Below are 20,135 nucleotides of genomic sequence, written 5' to 3' on the forward strand. Positions count from 1 at the left end.
GGAGTTTTCCCTCCAGCTGCAGCACAGCCCTAGCTATTTGTTCTCTGCTCCCTGGTGCCACAACGTACCTTGGTTGGCATTTCTTAATGACTGGAGCATCCATGTGCTCTTTGTAGAACAATTATAAAATATTCAGGGCAGGAGAAAAAATTTCCTTGCATAGCCAAGGCTCCTCCAGCAGACTGCATAGGTGTCAAATGGTAAATCGTTAGGTGTTTTAATTGCAGAGTTATTTATACCCTGGAACTTGTTATTAACATAGGAAAAAACAGAACCTATTGTTACCCATAATTAAAAGGATTATTATGGGACTGCAAAAGCATGGATAGCTCCAGCCAGACCACCTGCCTTTTTGCAGTGGTGACTGGGGAGGAACATGGGGAGGAACATTAAACAGAGGCCCAACGTTCAGCCAAGAAGTTCAGAGGGGTGGTCCCAACATGTGAACCCCAATTTCTTTACTCAGTCTCACCCCATGACCCCTCTGCTGCCTCTGGCCCCAGGCCTGGCATTAAGCAGGGGAGCTCTGAGGAGAGGGTACTGCAAGGGTCCAAACCCATCCTTCCCTATCAGCAAAGCTTTTCTGACCAAGGGGTGCACAGATAAGACACATCCTGGATTTGGCCTGGAGTTGCATAACTATCCTGTTAAAAATCAGGATTAACAGGTTATATTTTCATTTGCGAGATCATTATCTGCCCCAAGAAAGGTTTCCGATTTCACCAGCACTAATCAGGAGCCACAATGGATTTCCGGTCTCAGCAATGAGGCTCGAGAGCCTTTGTACCTTGTGGAGCCAGTTTCACTTCAAATCTAACTGCCAGAGCTATCATAGCTGCATGTTGAACAGATTAGGGGAAAAAGAAAAGTCACTGCTACTTACTACTGTGACTTATTTCTAAATCCATTTCTTACAGACACAAATCTCTCTGAGCACCCAAGCATCTTGCAGCTGCACTCCCTTTCCAGGAACAACACCCCCAGTCTCCCCAGTGAGCAATGATCCCCATTACAGTTATGTGCCTTAAAAGAAATGTGTCAAAACCCTGCACTGGTGCCCACCTCAAGTTCTGGTTTAGGCTGTTAAAGATATCATAAAAAGTAAGCAGCAAACAGGTCCAGAATAAAGAAATTAGTGTGCCACAACAGCCCATGCCCCCAGCAACAAAGAGCTGTGTGCCCTGCACCAGGCTCAGCAGCATTTCCCATTGGAATGCTATCACCCAGACAGGGCATCCAGCACAGGAGGTGCCTTGGCCTAGGACAGTCAAGTACTACTGATGCCATATTTATACCTGGGAGGCCAAACAGTCTCACAGGAGGTACTGTCTTTGTGGACAGAGATGTGAAAGGCTTACTGACAACTGGCTTTACCAGATAAGTAAATTAGGCCTGGGTTACAGTCTTCATGTTCTCTCACTGCCTCCACTCCCTGGACTGCATGAGTCAGTAGAACTGGAGGGAAAATATTCACAAAATTCTACAAGTTCAGGAATTAAAGAGACATCTCTGAAACTTGCCTGTGGCACTCAATACCAGCTGAAAAACTGGGTTAGCTTGACATTGCTGCTGGAGGTGAACAGAGCTGGGAAGGCTGGCTGAGTAGTGAGAGCAGAACCCCTCTCTGCAGAGCAGGTGAGCACAGTCCTGCCCACAGCCTCATTGCTCCAGCATGGAAACACCTTTTAAATGTTTAAATCCGCGAGTGAGAGCAATTAAGGAAACAAACTTTGTTTCCTTAACAAACATGAGGTTCAGACAGTTTGGGATTATGAGATACATGCAAATCTGCAAGTCTGGCCTGAGCAGGTTTTGAGGGCTGGAGAACTCTGCATGTTCTCCAAGGTTCAAGAGCTTTCCCTTGAATACTCATAGCAGGACCATTTCAGTGTCGAGGCTCCCTCTTCTACCATCACCAAACCAGCCCCAGCTGACAGTCACACCGCCTGGCAGGAGGCTGGGAGAGCTCTGCGAAGGGAGCAGCAGCTCTGGAGAGCGAATCCCAAATGTCTTGTAAATCCTGCTGCAGGGAGTGCCACATCCCAGGGGGCTCGCTGGAAGGCTCTCCTGGTTTGTCTGCTCAGACAGGATGCCAGGCCCTGCTGGTGATGACACCCTGCTGCCTCTCCTGATACCATGGTACTGCCCTGCCCCTGTCCTAGCAGCTTTCAGAAACCAGGGCACCAACTAACTCAGGAAAAAAACAACAAACCAGCAGGTTACACCAATTTTTTTCCTTAATACTTTCTGCTCCCATTTGCTGCTGGGCTTGAGGAAAGAGTATAAAGACTGATAAAAATGAGTCCACAAACCTCTGATACTCTAGCCCCAAGCTGGGGAGGTTTCCAGGGGCTGGAGCAGGGGCTGCCTCCGGAGTCAGCTGGGAGGAGGGAGAGGAGGCAGGGGAGGGAGAAGGGGAAAAAATGAACAGCTGCAAAGCAATTAAGCAAGCCTCCCTGCCGTACTGTCCAAAGCAGGAGGCAATCTAATTCAGCCTGGTGCCTCTCTTCCTTCAGCCGTCTGGTGCCTTCCTGGGATTCAGGAAAGGGGCTGTCTGACTGCCCACTTTGTCTGACGAGCCAAAGGGGCCCTTCCCAGCCACAATTTCCAAAGGAAAGAGATCTTGGCTGGTGGTGTCTCTTCTCTTCTGAGAAAAACATGAACTGAATGTAGTGGCAGCAGCTTTATAACCCTCTCCTGCCCTTCCTCAGCAAACAACCAAAGTGGAGCTGGAGCAAGAAAATGACCCTGCTGGCTCTCTGGCTCAGCACTTGTCTCCCAGCACAATGAATCAATTGGCGTCCCATCATTATTGTGGTAACTGTATCTTTCACAAGCAAGATTTTATATAGAGATAGAATAGGATGTTTTCTGCTCATTTCCTTCCTGTCATTCCAATCACGAACTACTGTTAAAAATACAATGCATTTAAAGGCTGTAACATTTGCAAGCATGTGTTCCAGTTTCCCAGCTGAATGGCTGGGCTTTTGTTTTCTGCCCAATAAAGGTGTAGAGAAACAGTGATGGAGGGGAGCCTGTGGTGCAGCTGGGTTAGAAACCCACATGTACAGAAGGTCATCTCATTTTCATGTTCCTAATATCAGGGATTACTTTAATTCCTTATTCTGGCCAACTGTTTTGGTTTATAATCCACAGCACAGGACTCCTTCCAGCCTGTCTAAGGTGGTACTTGTTCTGCTATTTCTTCAGAAACTGACGAAAAATGTTTTATTTGGAAAATATTAGTTAGGCTGGGCAGTAAAAGCCTTTTAGTACCCAGTCAGAGGAGCAAACAGGGTCTGTTAGGAGAACAGAGTACAATTCAACTCTACTTTCAGTTATGTTTGACAGTAATCTAGGCAGCAGGTACATACCTTCCCCCTCGCTTGATCAAGACAACTATGCAAAATCTGTATTTTAAATGCAGCTAGACAACATTGAATCTTATTAAATTTCTCAATAGTATTATCATAAGTAGAAAAAAAAAAAGAAATCATAGAGAAAGCAATATTTTGGCCCACCATTCTGAAAAATGCTTTATAAAGGATGAAATTTGAGGATTATTATTTAGCTCTTCATAAGCTAAAGCACAGTAACTTTATATATTGTGTCAACCTAGAATGGAGCAACACATTGAAAACAAGAGTTCCTTACTAACCTTTTAACACATAAGGTCCCTCATGAAAGCCACAGTTCTTTCTAAAAATATAATTCATAGACATATAGATATATGCCACCTATCCAGGAAAAACTCAGACTCTGGACTGGGCACAAAATAGACTGGTACATATCCCCCCTCAATGCCATATTTTTTTAAATGGAAAATTTCTTATTAATTAGTAATTTTTAATTTCCTTTAAAAAAAAATAAAATGCAACATAAATAAATGTTGGGGATTTTAGTCCAAGTCCTAAACTATGGGAAAACACTGATATGTCTACCTTTTTCAGTTAAAGATTTACTCACATTTCAGGACATCACACAGTCTGCGGTGATGTTATCAGTACTCCTCTGTTATTGCTGACCTTAGGCGCTCTTAAACCATTATATACATAATATTCTCTGATAATAGAATGCCATTCACATTTCAGTAACAATAATTCACCTTAATGAGATAAGAACTTACACATCAAATGACTCTACCTCTATTTGAGAGATATTAGTACACTTTGGGTAACTGTAGAATCACAAATAATGACATCAAGAGTCCAACACTATTCCTGGAGAGCTTGTACTCCCAGTTACATCAGCAGGAATTTGAGATGTGTAAGAATTGCAAAAGCAGATGTTAATCTGCAGCAAACACCACAGGTATGAGCAGTCTGCATTTTTGCCTTAAGCAAACAAGAAAAACAAGGCTATTAATGAGAGAAAACAGCACCAGTTTCTAACTGCATGTATAAATAGGCATTAACACCAACTATATTCCTGAAGTGACTCATTACTGTGTGAAGAAAACTATTACAAGAAACTTCACGTTGTTTACAAATTTCCCGTTTACATTTTGATGTAATTCTTGCTTTCCCACTCGTATCATACACCACAACCTTAGCAAAGATCTTCCAAGAGACGGAAACTTAATGCTTAAACTAAAATCATCAAGATTTACTCCTTCAGTGAACTGGTTCTCCACTTTTCCTGTAGTCAGGTAACTAAAGCAATGTTTTTACCAAGACAAGCTGAGGTTGCTTGGCACTGTGCTGGCCCAGGGGATGGATGGACGCTGCCCAGGCAGCGCTGGCTCCGGGCTGGGCGAGGCAGCGGCCGCGCTGCGCTAGCGCCGAGCCAAGGACGAAAAATACAGCAGGAATAGCCTAATTCCAGCTCTAAATGAGCTCAGCAGGGAATCTAAACAGTCAAGTCAATTGCTAGAATCTGCACTTTTCAACCTCGTTCTGCTCCTTTGATCAGACTGAATTTTGAGCTACGGCGATTAATGGACTAATAGAGGAAGTCACAGGGCATCTCTGGGGAGGGAAAGGAGAGAAAAGTGTTTCATACTCATCACGCAGCTATGCTGCTAAACACAATTCCATGGAGAAAACGAAAATGCCGCTGCAGAAAGTGTGCTGAGTGAGCAGCAAAGGAGGAGAAAAGGGGGTTGTACGAAACAAAAAAATGATGCTGATGTGATTGCTCATTCATCGCTTAAACACAGCCTTCGGAGCAACCGGGAGAGAAAACAGACTGCCCGAGCACGAGAGTCCTGTAAACTACCCTTCAACCCAGTGCTCTAACTGTTTATTCTTAATGCCACAGAGTAAAGGAAATATTAAACATATTTGCTATGCAAAGAGAAGCTTTCAAAAGCCCTGAGTAATTAAGCACTAAGGGAAATTGATTTGTTTATGACAGGGATACATACTACTGATATTCCGGGGTAGTATGTCCTCATCTGCTGGAAAGGGAAGAAACACATTAACATTAGAAGTCTGCTAAACACAAAAGAAAGGGAAAAAGTGTTTTGTTAAGAATTTTTTTTCCCCATTTGCTTTTTTTATTGCTATGCCTGAGAGGATGAGGCAGCTTCTCTTCCTACAAGGGGCAAATCTTCCTTTTGCAATTGATGACTTTAAAAAACAAACACAAGAGGACTTCAAATAACCCCTGGACTGATTAAAACATTAATTTATTTATAGCTTGGCAAGTTTGTAAAATGCTGGTACTAACCCCTAGAGGGAAAAAAAACCCCAGTACCAACAACAACAACAACACCACCAGAAAAGCCAAAAATAATTCAAATGTAAACCTGAGCTGAGGCAGGAACAAGTGCATCAAAGCTTCCAACTCCTGCTCTTTTTTTGCTGCAGCACTAATATAGCATTGCCAACGACTGCTGGGCCCCTTGCTGCATCCTTCTGCTCCACCTTTGGTCTTTCTTGAGCATACAAAGCCTAGATACATACATGATTCACTCTGCTCTCAGAAATAATCCTGCAGTCATCCTGGAATGACCTCCCACTGCGTAAATTTAGGCGTGTGTGTTTGAATCTTTACAAGATCAAGCTGTTAATGTAACGTCTTAGGCCAGGATATCACACTATTTTGGCTACATTAAAGGGCTTACCCTCCTTCTGGGTCTCTCATCAATTCTGTAGTGGGGAAAAATAGCTCAGCACAGCTTGTGCATAACCTGCATTCACATCTGCATCTGCCTGACACTGATCCAAGGAATTGTGTTTTCATTAATTCAACGACAAATGTTAAATAATTTTGCTGCTTATCCAGAGAATATTATTTATGCTGAAGTAATGCATTTACTACCTTCATTCTCTAACATTCCTATATTCCAAGGGTTAAATTGTAATACAGGATTACTTCTTGTTAATGGTACTTAATGGTAGCTTTTCAGAATTATGTACTGATAATGATGATATTTGCCTTTATATGTGCTATAAAAAATTTAACTTTAAAACATGTAATAGAATGATTAGCCTTCAAAGCCCTAAGAAGAGCTGCTGCATTCTCATTGTGAATTTCTATCAATTATTAGTACTGGGTGCTTGAAATATCCTAAGTGCTTGAGACAGAAATATTACACAGCCAACAGGGCAGACTGATAGGCTTCCTAAATGTACAGTTTTTGAAAACAGCTCATAATAATGTTTGGCTTTCAAACCTTAATGTTAACAGCTTTGATGGGACTGCTTCTAATTCGTATTTAAGACCCATTACCTCTTCCTCTAAGCAATCTTCATGAAACATCGTTTGTTCTGGGGGGATATTTGCCATCCAGTGCAGCTCTGTAATGGCTGTTAATTCACACCATTTTGCCTGCTCCTGTATTAATCAGCAAACTGTGAATCATCCCAGTGTTTCCAGACTCACAGATGTATGAGAGAATCACCGAGGCCAGTTCAGTTTCTCTCCCCATTCAGTCCCACAGACAATATCAGTTCCTGTTTACAGACTCGGCTTTGTTTTCCCCCACCCACACACTGAAATTTCTCCAAAATGCCCAAAGAAAAAAAAAAAAATTTAAAAACCCCCACCGAGTTCATTTTACCAGGAAAGTTATTTCTAGGTATTGCATCCGAATCAAAACATGTTTGTACTTTGAGCTGGTGTGCAGGGCTCACTGCAGCCAGGCAGGAAGAGCAGAACAGGGAGGCAAAGGGGCTGCTCTGTCACCCTGCCCTGCCCTGCCCTGCCGGAGCCAAGAACGGCATTAACTGCATCCAGGGACTCTCCTACACTCTTGTTTGCCTTTATTCTATTGGTTAAATTGGACTTTGGTTCTGCATGTATTTTTGCCTTGTGAAGTACTGATATAATTTTAGACTATGACACGACAATAATAAGTAGAAAGCACCCCAAAAATCAAGGGTAGATGCCATGCTCTAACAGCACCACTGTGGAAAATATTAAAATTATTTATTAATTTAGGCATCAAATTTGAGGAAATAAGTAGGGCATGGCTTTAGGGAAGTGAGCACATTTTCCAAAAGCCAAGCTGCTTTTAGTTCAACCCAAGCTCCCCAAACTCTCATTTACTAAGAAAGAGACAGAAAATACAGACAATGTACAACCCTACCTTCCAAAAACATGGGGAAAATGGAATGAAGATATTCTGATATTAATGGGGATTTACAGCACAGTTGAAATGAGTTGGGTGTACAACAGGGTCATGGAAACCATTTCCTCATTGCTATTCCTCAGCACACTGGGCCATGAACACACCTTTGCAATATAAGAATTATGGGTGTGCTGACTTGTGAGTGAGGATGTACCTTACCCATCACTAACCACTCTACAAGTTGTTATTTTTAAGAATGATACACAGAAGGAAGTTATGGCATTCATCCTGAAGCCAAGCAGTGAGAAGGTTGTCAAGTCCTTGCCTAGATTCCTGGGATGTTTAAAACTTTATTGTATCTAAGAGCACAGTTGAGAAAATATGTGTGTTCAAAACCTTTTGCTCAACTGCTTTTAATTAAAGATTTCTGCATATGGATTTTTTTTCTAATCTGTGATAATAAAGAAAGTAAAATTGGTTATGTGAGAGGAGAAAAAAAGGCAAGAAAATCTGCAGATGGGGCCTGATTCAGCTGATGTTTAGCCCAGAGCACTTGTGAATTGCTCCCAAGCTGTCTGGAAAACCTGAGAGGAACTGTCCATCCGGGCTGGCAGGGTCAGAGGGGTTTGGGTACAACTGGTGAACCAGACATGATAGTACCACCTTCCCAACACCTCTGGGAGATGAGCTTGTCTCCCACCCTGCACTGCAGAGCAGCAGGAAGGAACTGTCTGTTGCTCAGAGCTGAAAACCACAGAAGCGAGGGGGTTTGAGGGCTCACACAGAATCCTGTGCCATGGCTCCCCCTCTGCTCACCCACGGCTCTGTGGCTGTGCCTGGCCTGGAGCAGGGACACAGCTCGGGCACACAGCCCTGTGACACAGCCTGGACACACAGCCTGGACACACAGCATGGACACACAGCATGGACACACAGCCTGGACACACAGCATGGACACACAGCCCCTGTCCTGAAGCTCCTGGAACATCACAAGCAGCCTGGCAGGCTGAAATGCAGCATCTAAATTTCTCTGGGGAAAGTCACATTTTCCCTCTGCGTGTTCACAGCACATGAGCACTACTTCCTCTTTCTCCACCCTGGACAACCTTCCCTCATCGCTTCATTGTCCTGCACATAAGGAAGAGAAGACTTCCCTGAATGCCTCCACCACCCCTCACTGCTGTTTACAGTACCTCCTGAGCCTCGTTTTTCTTTCCAATTGGACTTTAATTTGTCCAGTGTGAGATTCCCATAGAGTTGTCCGTGTCCTAAATGCTCAGTTGCTGGTTGAACATTTTCCATTTTATTAAACAGGTCATGACCAAGGGAAAGACCTGTCTGGATGGAGGAAATTGCTGCAGCTTTGGTGTGGTGTCCACATTAATTTCAGATCCAAAAGGTGGGTGATGGTGAGAGTGGGGGAGGATGCTCCCCACATGGTGTTTAGAAGGATTTGCTTTATTTACAAGCTTCTTCTGTGCAGACTGCTTCCCCTAATGATGTGCTGTGTGGTGTCCAAGAGTGCTATCAGCACAACAGAGAGCTAAACTGGAAGGAATTATGAGTGCATTAGGCCGAGCTGTTGGAAACATCAGTGCCTGCAAACATCTTAAAATACAAGCCAAAGAAGTGGGAAGGTTAAGGCATGGCTGTAAGGGCCCCACTACAACAGGGGAATGCTTTGAAATACCCAAAATGGAGCACAAGAAAACAACGCAATTCTAAAAAATGAAATCTAAAAAAACACTGAGAAAGAGCAATGGGCTCAGAAGATCAGATGTCAATTAAGGGGTTTTTATATTGATTACTGTATTTTATGTTGTATTACTGTTGATGTGTCGAGGCCAAACACCCCATTTTGTTCCACAAGTTTACTTCTTACTTTCCAAAACTTATCTGACATTATTTATTCACAGGGGAGGGAAGGGAGAAGAAGGGAGTTGATAGCTTCAGTCAAGCTCCTCTCAGACTCTCTTGAGAAGAGAACGGAGAATCTCCAAGTTTGAAAAACAATCAACTCACTGGCAAATGCACAGATAAATGTAAATTCAGAAATGACCATTCAAGAAGATGTTTTAACATCTGTGGAGATGTCAAACTCCAGGCTCAGCCTCATTGCTCTCTGTAATCCAGATTCATCACCATCTTCCTTTATTCCCCTATTCAAAGGCACTTAATTAGCTGAAGGGCTTGTTGCTTTGCCTTCAAAAGCTCTCCATCCCTCAAAGGCTTTGCTTTGGTATTGTGCTGCCACTGTCCTTTGAAATCAAATCTGGTTTTCTCTTCACAGCATTGGTAAAAGAAAGAAAAAGTAGATTTAAAAAACTTGGTTCCTGAGGAGAAGAGAGAAGAGAAGAGAAGAGAAGAGAAGAGAAGAGAAGAGAAGAGAAGAGAAGAGACCAGGAGAAAACTTCATTCAAAGTGGCTTTAAAAATAAATTTGACCCTGAAGAAAAAGGGTAAGGCTTGAAGCTGCAGATGAAATCTGGCTAGTACTTTTTAGTTTTATTAATAAAGCATGATACTGTATTGGTTTTATGCATTAGGAAGATGCCTTGTGACATCTTGGAAATCCCAAATAAAACATTATTTTCCCCTGTACATGCAGGAGGACTGTGTGTACTCAGATGGTGCAGGTTGTGTTCTCTGCTTTTCCAAACTCTTCATCAACCCGCATCAGAGCTTATGAAGTGCTGCTGAGTCAGAACAGTCTCACCTAACAGTCACAGTGCGTTGACTTTTCACAGGCAGAAATAACTTCCCATAATATATGGCACCCAGAAATCAGGCCATGGTATTACCATTTCTTCATATTAATAAAAGCTGTATTTTGTATTCCATTATAGTTATTTAACCTTTGTCATCTAACCTCTGGGTCAGTTTGCTCTTTGTAACAGCACATTTCTTCTTCAGTCTTGTTTCTATATTTAGAAAACTTACACTCTGAAAGAAGATTTTTTAACTTTAAAAAAAAAAAAGTATATTCTAGCTCAGAAGTTTTGGTGTTTCTCTGCAACCTATAGTTTATTCTTCCAACTCAGATAATGTATTGCTGCTTTTACCATAGTCAAAGAAATACTTTGCTTTTCAAAGGGTATTTTAGTCCTCAGCATGTTCTTCACTATCCCATATGCAGTCCATATGTAGTAAAAATACAGCCACTTTTACTGCAAATAATATTAGTTTTCTCTCTGTCTCTTCCCTTGTCATTTTTTCTCTATCAGTATTTTTGGCAATGGAGATGAAACAAATATACCCTTCACTGACAATCCAGTGTACAACTCTCTGGATGTCAGCAGGAATGCAGAGAGCTCTAAGAATAGCACATTTGGTTCCTCCGGTGCAAGTGGAGCTCAGAGACTCAGCGTGTCCCTCCCAGACAATGGCTGTTTATCACCTACATCCCCCCAGCAAAACAACCTTTCCAGCTGGGTTTGGTTCTCAGCATTTCACACACGGAGCAGGCAGTGGGCAATCCTGCCCTCCTCCCTGAGACTCCCAAGTTTTAACTCAGATCAGCTTGGGCTTGGAAAAGAGATAGCCACCCAAAGGATTTGTTGTATTCCAGCCTGACTTCAACTGTGAATATTCCCGGCTGGTTTTCCTGCTTTCAGGGAGGAGGGGATGCCTCCTTGCCCTGCACAGAGCCCTGTGTCTGCTCTTGCACTGGGGGACTGACAGAACAGCTTTTCTGCAAGTGGGGTGTTGTACCAGCATTGCTGAAGGCAGAACTGGGCCCAGTGTATTGGACATTCCAGAACAGGAAATCTGTAAGTACAAACTCTATTTAGACATGAAAATCAGGGAGATGCCCAACTAGTCAACCTGCCTGGGCAAATGCAGCATTTTGTGCACCCAGAAACAGAGGATGAATTCAAGTGGTGAAGCTTTACCCCTGAAAACAGCGTGATAGCTCTGGATACCTCTGACTCCAGCATTTACTACTGTGTTTATATTTGTTTATATTTGTTTACAAGTCCAGACCTTTGAGTATAATTTCACTCAACAGTATCAGCCCTTCAGGAATAAAATGAAAACCTGCCCATGGCCAGAGAGCAGCGTTAGCCCCACCAGGCTCTGAGCTACCACACAATACAAACTGTCAGCGCCTCAATCAATACCCAACAATAAAGACATGGTGCTTCAGATGGGGGAGATCAGCCCCATCACACTCAGCAGCGTCCAGGCAAGACAGGATCTGGGACACAGACTGATTACACTTAAAAGATACATCACTAACTAGGAAATGGTAGAGCTGTGAGGCACCAGCAGTAACCCCGCTTTTGGAATGTGGAGTGTTTGCTTTAATGCACAGTGAAACAACAGCAAAACGCTCACTCTGGGTCTGCGGCTGCTGCTCTGTTCCCCATGTTGCTGTGCCTGCTACAAGGATCAAATTTCATGGTTTATTGTTCTCCCTCCAACTGGCCACCATCCACATTCTTCTTCTGTACAAAGCTGCACCTCTTGCTCCAAAGAAGAGAGAACTATGCCTTCTTTTTATAAATTTTAGTCACATTTGCAAACACACACGCAGAGTAAGGGGATGACTTTTAAGCACTAAACAACATTTCAGGGAATGCTGTTATTTTTCTCTGAGCAAATTTCTGTGAATGAGGCTAAAAAAGGGCAATTTTCCACCAGAAATTTACGAATTTTTGAGATGCAGAAGTTGTCTCCCCCGTCTTCTGAATCTTTAATATTGTGCCTTTTAATGAAAAAATTGCTCATTCCTTGAAAAATCCTATTTATCACCTACCTCAGGAGGGAACTGCACTGAAATTCTGCAAAGCTCAAATTCATCTCTGGATACACTGCTGGAAATCAAAACCACAGTCACTGGGACTACTTCTCTCCAATGGAGTAAAATGGGTACAGAGCAGGTGGGGTCCAAAATTCAGTTCTATCTCTCAACGTAAATAAGAAATCTATTGCAGACAAATAACAGATCTCCATGCTAGATTCCATGAAATGTAGTAAGTATCTCAGACTCAAGGATTCCTACACAGAATAATTTTCCTATGTAATTTTTCTTTTAACTCAGCACTCAGGATCCATTTTCTTCTATGAGATTTGCAATAAAGTTATCAAAGCCTTACAAAATGCTCCACTCCTGAACATCCACCATCTTTCTTCAGCAGCTCAACAGACTGTAAAACTAGAGCACTGTCATCTGCTGTGTAATTATTGGTCTAAGTCTTCCCTGTAAAATGAGGGAGGCACCATAAGCTTACCTAACTAGTCTGAAAATGTAAAATGCTCATCACCTGTAATCACTGTCTTAACTGTCCTTGATCTTTACTGATAGCAGCAAGATTATAATAACTCTCTCTGACAGTGAGAATCAGCTGAAAATGTAGCACAGGCAGAGCACCAGGAAAGTTGCTCGAAGAAGGAATATTTTGGCCAATTAGACAGACTGACTTCAGGAATTTTTTATATTTTTTTTATGTCTAATCAGTGATGCAAGGGGTTCAGAGGTATAAGACTAAAATGCAAAGCAGGGAAAACTGGGGCATAGAAACCTCAGGAATCCAACAAGGACATTCCTACTTCACAGACTCAGTGGTGAAGCCAAAAAGAAAAACCTCAAAGGTTATGGACGTATGATCAAAAGTGATCATGTCACTGTGGTTAACAACTTACTAGTCCTCATGCAAGATGCAGGAAAACACCATTAATGTGTTCTTCACCCACACCTGCCTCCAGAGTAAAACATCTGGTGGGCAGTAATTTGTGGAACTGCTGCACTTTGCTCCCTTTCAATCGTATGTCTATCCACAGGCCAGGATCCCAAGCCAGCAAGACTCTCTACTCCCTGTTTAACCTGGGTCCTACTGAACACAAGCAGGGTCCTCATGTGCCTGGAGCAACAAAGTGCTCCAGGTCTTTGTTGAATAAGGGGCTTTCACTGGTAACCCTCTGAAGAGCACTAGCTGTGCCCCCTGTTACCTGTTCTACAGCTGCACAAGCCAGTTCAGTGAGTCAGTCCTTCCCTGCTGCCTGCTCTGGGCTGCTGCAGGAAGTAGGGGAGAACCGAGGGAGCACAACTGGGAAAAGAGGGAGGTGATCCCGAAGAGGTACAGCGGCAATGCACTCCACTGACTTACCCCTCAGAAGCTGATATTTAGTAACTATCCCCCATTTCTCATTGCTGTCAGAGGACATCGTGGTATTTAGTTACACCAGCAGTACACCAAGATTGATGAAATCCCCCTCCTTAAGAACCAGTCAGTTTGCAGGGAAGAAGGCAAAGAAGACCTGGCTCTGGAGTGCATTTCACACTTCAGCTCTCAAGCAGATCCCAGCAGAATTTCAGTGATCAGTCTCTGCTTTACTGGGAGAGCAGTGTCTCAGTCCTTCCCAAGCTGCTGATGGAGTGACTGTGTGCACAGCTAAGCAGCTTGGAGGAGTCTGCTTACAAAGTGTTGGCTCAGCCTAACAAAGCCCTTGGTCTGGTGGTGAGGTTCGGTGTTTCCAACTATTCTTCCAAACAAAAAGACGTTTATTCCTCACAGCCAGGCTGCTCTCAGACCCAGTCCCCGAGCCCTTCCCTGCTCCCAGGACCCTGGTCACAGCACATGTCTCTGATCTGGGGTGCTAGCAGATTCACACCTCGCACTGAGTCTCAGGGAGGAGGTGGCTGGACAGAAGCCAGGGCTGTGCCTCACTTTTGCCAGCTGCATTTTTGCATTTACCAGCTTGATTGGTATCACAGATCACCATGGGTGGGGAATGGCCCTCATCCAAAGCAGGGAATGGCTTCTGGCAAATCCTAGTAACAGGTATTTCAAGTCTGCCTCTTTGCTATTCAGGAGCTGTACTGTTTGACCTGCTGTCCATGAAGGACACATTTTAACTTCACTTCTCACCCCACCTGATCTTTTCTAGCCTCAGAAGCACAACACAGAGATGAATTTGTTGAAGGGCACTAAGATAAAAAGAAGATATTCCCTCTGAAAGGATAACATGAAACATGCAACAAGAGTATCTCTGGAGATTATAATATAAGATGAAAGAGACTATCACCTATACAAGTAAAAAAATTACTTCAAAATAGCCCAAAGTCTCCACCAGGCTAAAACAGGTAATGCATGGTGGAATTACAGTACATTTTTAGTTGAAGAAATAAATAAATTTACTATGATAACACCAGAGGTTGTTACTGCCTTGTCCATGTATGCACTGTGCACACCTCAGAAAGTTAGTGACGTCGCATTTGAAACACAAATGGAAAAGCAAAGTTAAGAAAATAAATGACTTGGTATTTTCACATAAGCCATGTAAGACAGAAAAGAGGTTCTCACCTGTCTGCTTTGAGATGGCAGTGTGGCAGCCTGCATCTGTCTCTGCATCCGATGTGGCTGCATCAGCTGCCGGAACTGCTGCTGGAGGAACTGGCTGCTGTTGGTCTGCTGGGACTGCTGCGTGGCTGGAGACTGCTGCTGCTGCTGCTGCTGCTGCTGCTGCTGCTGCTGCTGCTGCTGCTGCTGCTGGAGATAGTGAATGAGGGACTGCTGTCCTTGTCCCGCTGTCAGAGGGGACATTTTCTGAGTAGCTGACTCTGAGGCAAAGTGAGACAGTGGTTTGGTGTTGTTGAAAGAAAACTGGTCTTGGCTAACAGGGCTCTCATTCACCAGACCTGGCTGTAAGCTACTGGATGGCTGTTGCATAATTATGTTCATATTTTTGGTCTGGTTTGCAGTCATTGATTTAAAAAGCGAGTTCTGCATATTTGTGGGATTGCTGGTGGGAGTGATGTTAGAGATTAATGTACCTTGAGGACTGAAGGGCTGCTGATGCAGAGCAGGGCTTGACAGCTTTTCTGGCCTGTACGGTGGAGAAGGTCCAGTATTTGTGGAGGCCATGCTGGCAACCAAGTTGCTCTGTGGGCTTTTAATGCTGTTGGCTGGCAAGCTGGCTGCTGTGAGAGCAGGCAGCATGGAGCTCTGAGGGCTGAAGGGCTGCTGGCTCAGAGCTGGACTGGAGAGCTTCTCAGAGCCATATGGGGGAGAGGGGCCATTGGATGGGGTGCTGCTGGAAGCCATGCTTGAAAGCAGAGTGTTTTGAGGACTCTGAATGTTGTTTCCTGGTAAGTTATTAGCAGGCATGCCAGACACCATAACATTTTGAGGACTGAAAGGTTGATGGTGTGGGGATGATCCTGCCCTGTAAGGTGGAGAGAGACCAGGAGGAGACATAGTTGGCCAGCTGGGAGTCTGTACTTGTTGCTTGGTACCAGATACCTGCTTGCTGGCTGCCAGCTGCTTTAGCTGCTGAGCATGCCAGTTGGAGCCAGGCATGTTGGGCAAGGGTACTGGGAGCATCGGTGGTGGCTGGTTTTTGTTCTGAGCTGCTGTAGAGATGGGTGATGCAGCAGGTTTGTTTGAGGGAGGAACTTGGAAGTTAGCTCCAGCAGACGATGGTCTCATCTGAGGGGATCCTCCACTGGTTGGATTGCAGCCTGGAGAAAAATCTTTATTAGCAACATGGTTCTCCAAGTGGGAAGTCTGTGGGGAGGACTTTGGAGTGGTACTTAGGTTTGGTTGGGAATGACTCAGACCAAGTGGATCTTCAGCCTTGCTGCACAAAATCTTCTCCAGATCCAGGTCATTGGGAGAAGGATCAGGCATTTTGGTCAGCTCTTCCAACAGATCTTGCAGCTCCTGGTCCACAGACTGTAAGCTGTTTCCTTTCTCATCGTAATGGACAATGTTGTTGGTTTGCCCTCCTATTGACCCCTTCTGGTTTATTTCTGTGTTGGCTGGCACTGAGAACGGGGAGCCAATGCCACCCCCATTCATGTGATTGTTCTCGAGGAGCACTGGGTGCCCTGTGACTCCCAGGGAAGAAGTGCTGTGACCAGTGGGGAATGGAGAACTCTGCATTTCTGGACAGGCCATGCTGGGATTGGCGCCTTGGCCCATGGCAAGGTTTACATCGTCAAGACAAAGTCTTTTACTGTCATTTGGGAAAGTGACATCAGGCACGCCACTGGAGGCAGGAGAGCTATCATCTTCCAGTTTTCTTTTAATGGATCCCTGTAACTGTGAAAATATAAAAGGAACAAGAAAGGATGCATTATTGACCATATTCTGACACGTGCTGAAGCTCCATACTACAACACTGGGTTGGAGATAAAGAAACTTAAATAATACAATTAAAAAGCCAATCATGTGAGACAAATTCAACCAGGATTTAAATGTGTGCAACTTCACCGAAATCAAAAGAGTTATAGTCAGACAAAAGCTAAATCTCATGAGTTGGCTTTAAAACAGATGTTAAAGCTACAAAATACTGTCTGTTATGTGAACTGTAATAGAAGTTTTTAAAATAGTTTCTGGTTGCATTTCAATTAAGACATTATACTCTCTGCATAACAAACATGCCAACATTTTTATGGTAACATTTTTTAGGTCTAAATGGCAAATCTGAATGAAACCCTGGACTGAATTTAGTGACCTTCTGCCAGTGACTCGAATTAAATTCAGACCTGAGACAATTAAATTGTTTTACATTCTTTATAGGCCAAACATCTGAAATAACTAGCATACTTTCTAAACAAACCAAAACAAACCAAACTCTCAGCTATCTATCTAAACAGACTTTCAAACTTCCTATCACAGATGTTTTAAATTCCAGAAAGAGTAAGTAACAGCTAAACTTCTTAAATTTTGTTTATTCTTCTGTGTCTAAGGCATTGTGAGCTTCATCTTTTGAAGGATTGCCACTCATTCATAAAAATAGACATGTTTTCAAAATACAATTATATAAATATCTTGACCTACAAGAAATGACAGAGCTGTAAATTCACAAATCTCAGGGAAAAGAAACCTGCCTTCTACATATAAAGAAAGTGAAACTAGAAACAATGCTTCTCATACTATTTCAGCATATGGCAATCTCTTCCACATAAAATCATCTATGGCTTTCAATTTTAACAAGCATGACCTGTATGTCACGGGATTAATCAGACCTTAACACTGCTGCTTCAAGTTAAGGGAAATAAAAATTATGACCTTGTTTATCAATAGAGGGAAGCAGTATATAGAAAAGTATCTGATCAGCAATGGGAAAGTGAAAGAACACTGGTTCCTCTAAGCCAGCTCCCAGTAAAGCATCTCCCAGCTCTGGGCTACAAGTCCAAGTGCTTCCCATCATGTAGTGCTATAAAAAAATCCCATCTAATAAAAGCTCATATCAACAGAAAAGTCCCCCCACCAACCCCAGCATAATCAGATCCACTCCAGAGCTATGCTGCATATGGCCAACTTCTAAATTTTACACTAATTTTTAAACACACTGCAGTTATGCCTCAGTCACTGCACAACTACAGCACTTTGGTGCTCTCAGACAACAGTGTCACAGCAGTGTCACCACAGGCTGTGTGAAGGCTGCAGGGCACAGAGGGGCACACCATGTGCAGCTCCTCTGCGCTGTGCAAACAGCTGATGTCCTCCCCTACATTCAGCCTGTCTTCAGGCAGCCCCACAAGCGTGTATGGCTCTGACCTGGGAACGTGGCAGGGCTGCCTGGTGGCTCTCTCAGCTGCTCTCACACCTCTCATCACTTGTTTCTAAATTCGTGGGCAGAGGGACAATGGCAGATTTGTGCCCACAGTTGCTGAGGGTGTAGATGCAGTTTGGGATTAGTATCAGACATTGCCATGCTGCCATCCAGTTTACAGAGACATTTGGAAGAGAGTGAGAGGATACAAGCTGGTTGTCCATGATCATCGTGGCAGCTCTGCAGACTACAATGAGCTGCTGAGCAGCTTTTAGGAGATCTTCATCTACCCTCCATCACCAGACACAGCAGCTTTGGCACTGTGGCAAAGAGACCTTTGGGTGTTTTCCCTTTACTCCCAAGAGTTGTCCCTTACAGAGTTATTAGTGCTTGTCTCTGGTGTTCTCCAGTCACATTGCTTAACATGGGCTGTGCCCAAAAACCACAGGTGGGGAGAACTGAGGAGAGCTGCTTCCAGTGCACGATGTCTGGTTCCTGAGAGCCTCCTTGGGCAGCAGTGTCTGTGCTGGGCCAGGACTGCTGCTCTGTGAGAGCCTGTCCCAGTGTCACAGCCAGACGCTGCTGCACCATCAGACATTTGCTGATGAGGCCAAAGTTTGCTTAGCTTTAGGAAATGGAACCAGGCCTAAATCTTCTCCCAAATGTTAGTCTAATGATGGATGAAATAGTTTTCCTTCATTTTCTCTGCTAAAATTAAGCCAGAGCTGCATGTTTCAACAGATGTTGCCCTGTGTAGGCTGAAACATGTTGGTGGAGACTACCTACATATATTTAAAACTCAGACATGTACAGAGAGTATTTACAGGGGCTTCACACATCCAAAACAAACAGAGTGTGCTCCCAAGCTGCACCCTGGGAACCTTCAGGCAGGAAGTGTGGGGGATCTCCCACCCTTGGCCAGCTGACATGCTGGCATGCATGTCCTTGCCAGCTCTTCCTTTGCCATAGGACATTCCTACGCTCTGAGTTACCGGGGAAAAATGTGGGCTTTCTAAACACTCTGAAAAACAGTTCTTTAACTGTTGCACTGGGGAATAAGTGTGAAGGGAAACAAAACTTCATTTCCCCATGACTGTTACTAGATAGAAACAGCTAAAATAAGGCCATAGCTTTCTGATGGCACAGGTATTCCAAAACTGGGACAGGACTTTTAAATAGGATGCTGTTGCTTAGCCCTCCCGAGAAGATTTGCTGTAAGAGAGGCAATGAAATTAGCTGGGTGTCATGTTCTCTTGAAAAGCAAGATTCCTGTTTCCCAGGAGTATTGCACAAGTACTATAAAATCCAGAAGACCAATTTCTTCCAGTGCAGGCAGGTATAACTCCACAGAATTTAGTAACATTGCTTTTGCTTTAGATGGATTTGACTACAGCCCTAAACTTGAGAGAGAAAGATACGCTTCTTAAAGCAACTAAACAAATCACAGAATAATTTTGGTTAAAAGGGGCACTTGGGTGCCATCATCCTTCTGCTTCAAGCACATCACCAATGTAAAAAATAGATGATAGTCACCAGGCACTTAAGCATGGAGTTTCCATTATGAACAGAAATCCCTCCTTGCTCTGGCTGAGAGGTTGTTTTCAGTGCTCCCCACTGACACCTCAGTGGTTGTTTCTCCCACACAGCAGACTCTGAGCTGGTGCTGGCTGTGAGGAGCCCCAGCTCCCAGTGACTCCTCTCCATGCACATGCTGCTGTGGCAGCCCTGACCAGTGCAGGGGACAGGAACACAATTTCCTGTTACTGGGACCCTGCCTGGCTCAGACATGCCAACCACAGTGGTGGCAGGAGAGCATCAACAAGGCACTACAACTTTTAGGATCAGCAGGTCCTGACCTCACTAATTCAAGAAGTTGTTTGTTGCAGAACATTCCTTCATCTGGTTCCAGATTCCCCAGGGAGGACCCAGTTTATTCCAACTCTTTCACCTCTTCTTTTTTTTTACACAATTTGACAAAATCAACAAAAAAGAGAACAACACCAAAACTTGTTCTTCCTCCCCTTTCTCTGCTGATTAGTATATTGGGCAGCTCTGTTTCAAAGAGCTGAGAAGTGAGTGGAAATATTTTAGAAATGCATCACACACACACATAC

The 20,135-nt window shown here is 43.8% G+C and overlaps 1 protein-coding gene across 2 annotated transcripts in view; it reads right to left on the reverse strand.

Annotated features, from left to right (window-relative positions):
* The window catches only part of MAMLD1 (mastermind like domain containing 1), an 82,332-nt gene that overhangs the window by 17,129 nt on the left and 45,068 nt on the right, over nt 1-20,135 (reverse strand). The window contains exons 2-3 of one of the 2 annotated variants that reach the window (XM_041485250.1): nt 16,079-16,562; nt 14,823-15,979 (exon numbers count right to left, since the gene is read on the reverse strand). In XM_041485250.1, coding sequence (XP_041341184.1) covers nt 14,823-15,979; nt 16,079-16,562 — 1,641 coding nt within the window. Of the gene's footprint in view, nt 1-14,822; nt 16,563-20,135 lie in introns of both variants that reach the window. The other variant, XM_041485249.1, reaches the window with a different exon arrangement.

This window comes from Pyrgilauda ruficollis, unplaced genomic scaffold, assembly GCF_017590135.1.
Source record: "Pyrgilauda ruficollis isolate IOZ18807 unplaced genomic scaffold, ASM1759013v1 scaffold7, whole genome shotgun sequence".
In the NCBI taxonomy this organism is placed as follows: Eukaryota; Metazoa; Chordata; class Aves; order Passeriformes; family Passeridae; genus Pyrgilauda; species Pyrgilauda ruficollis.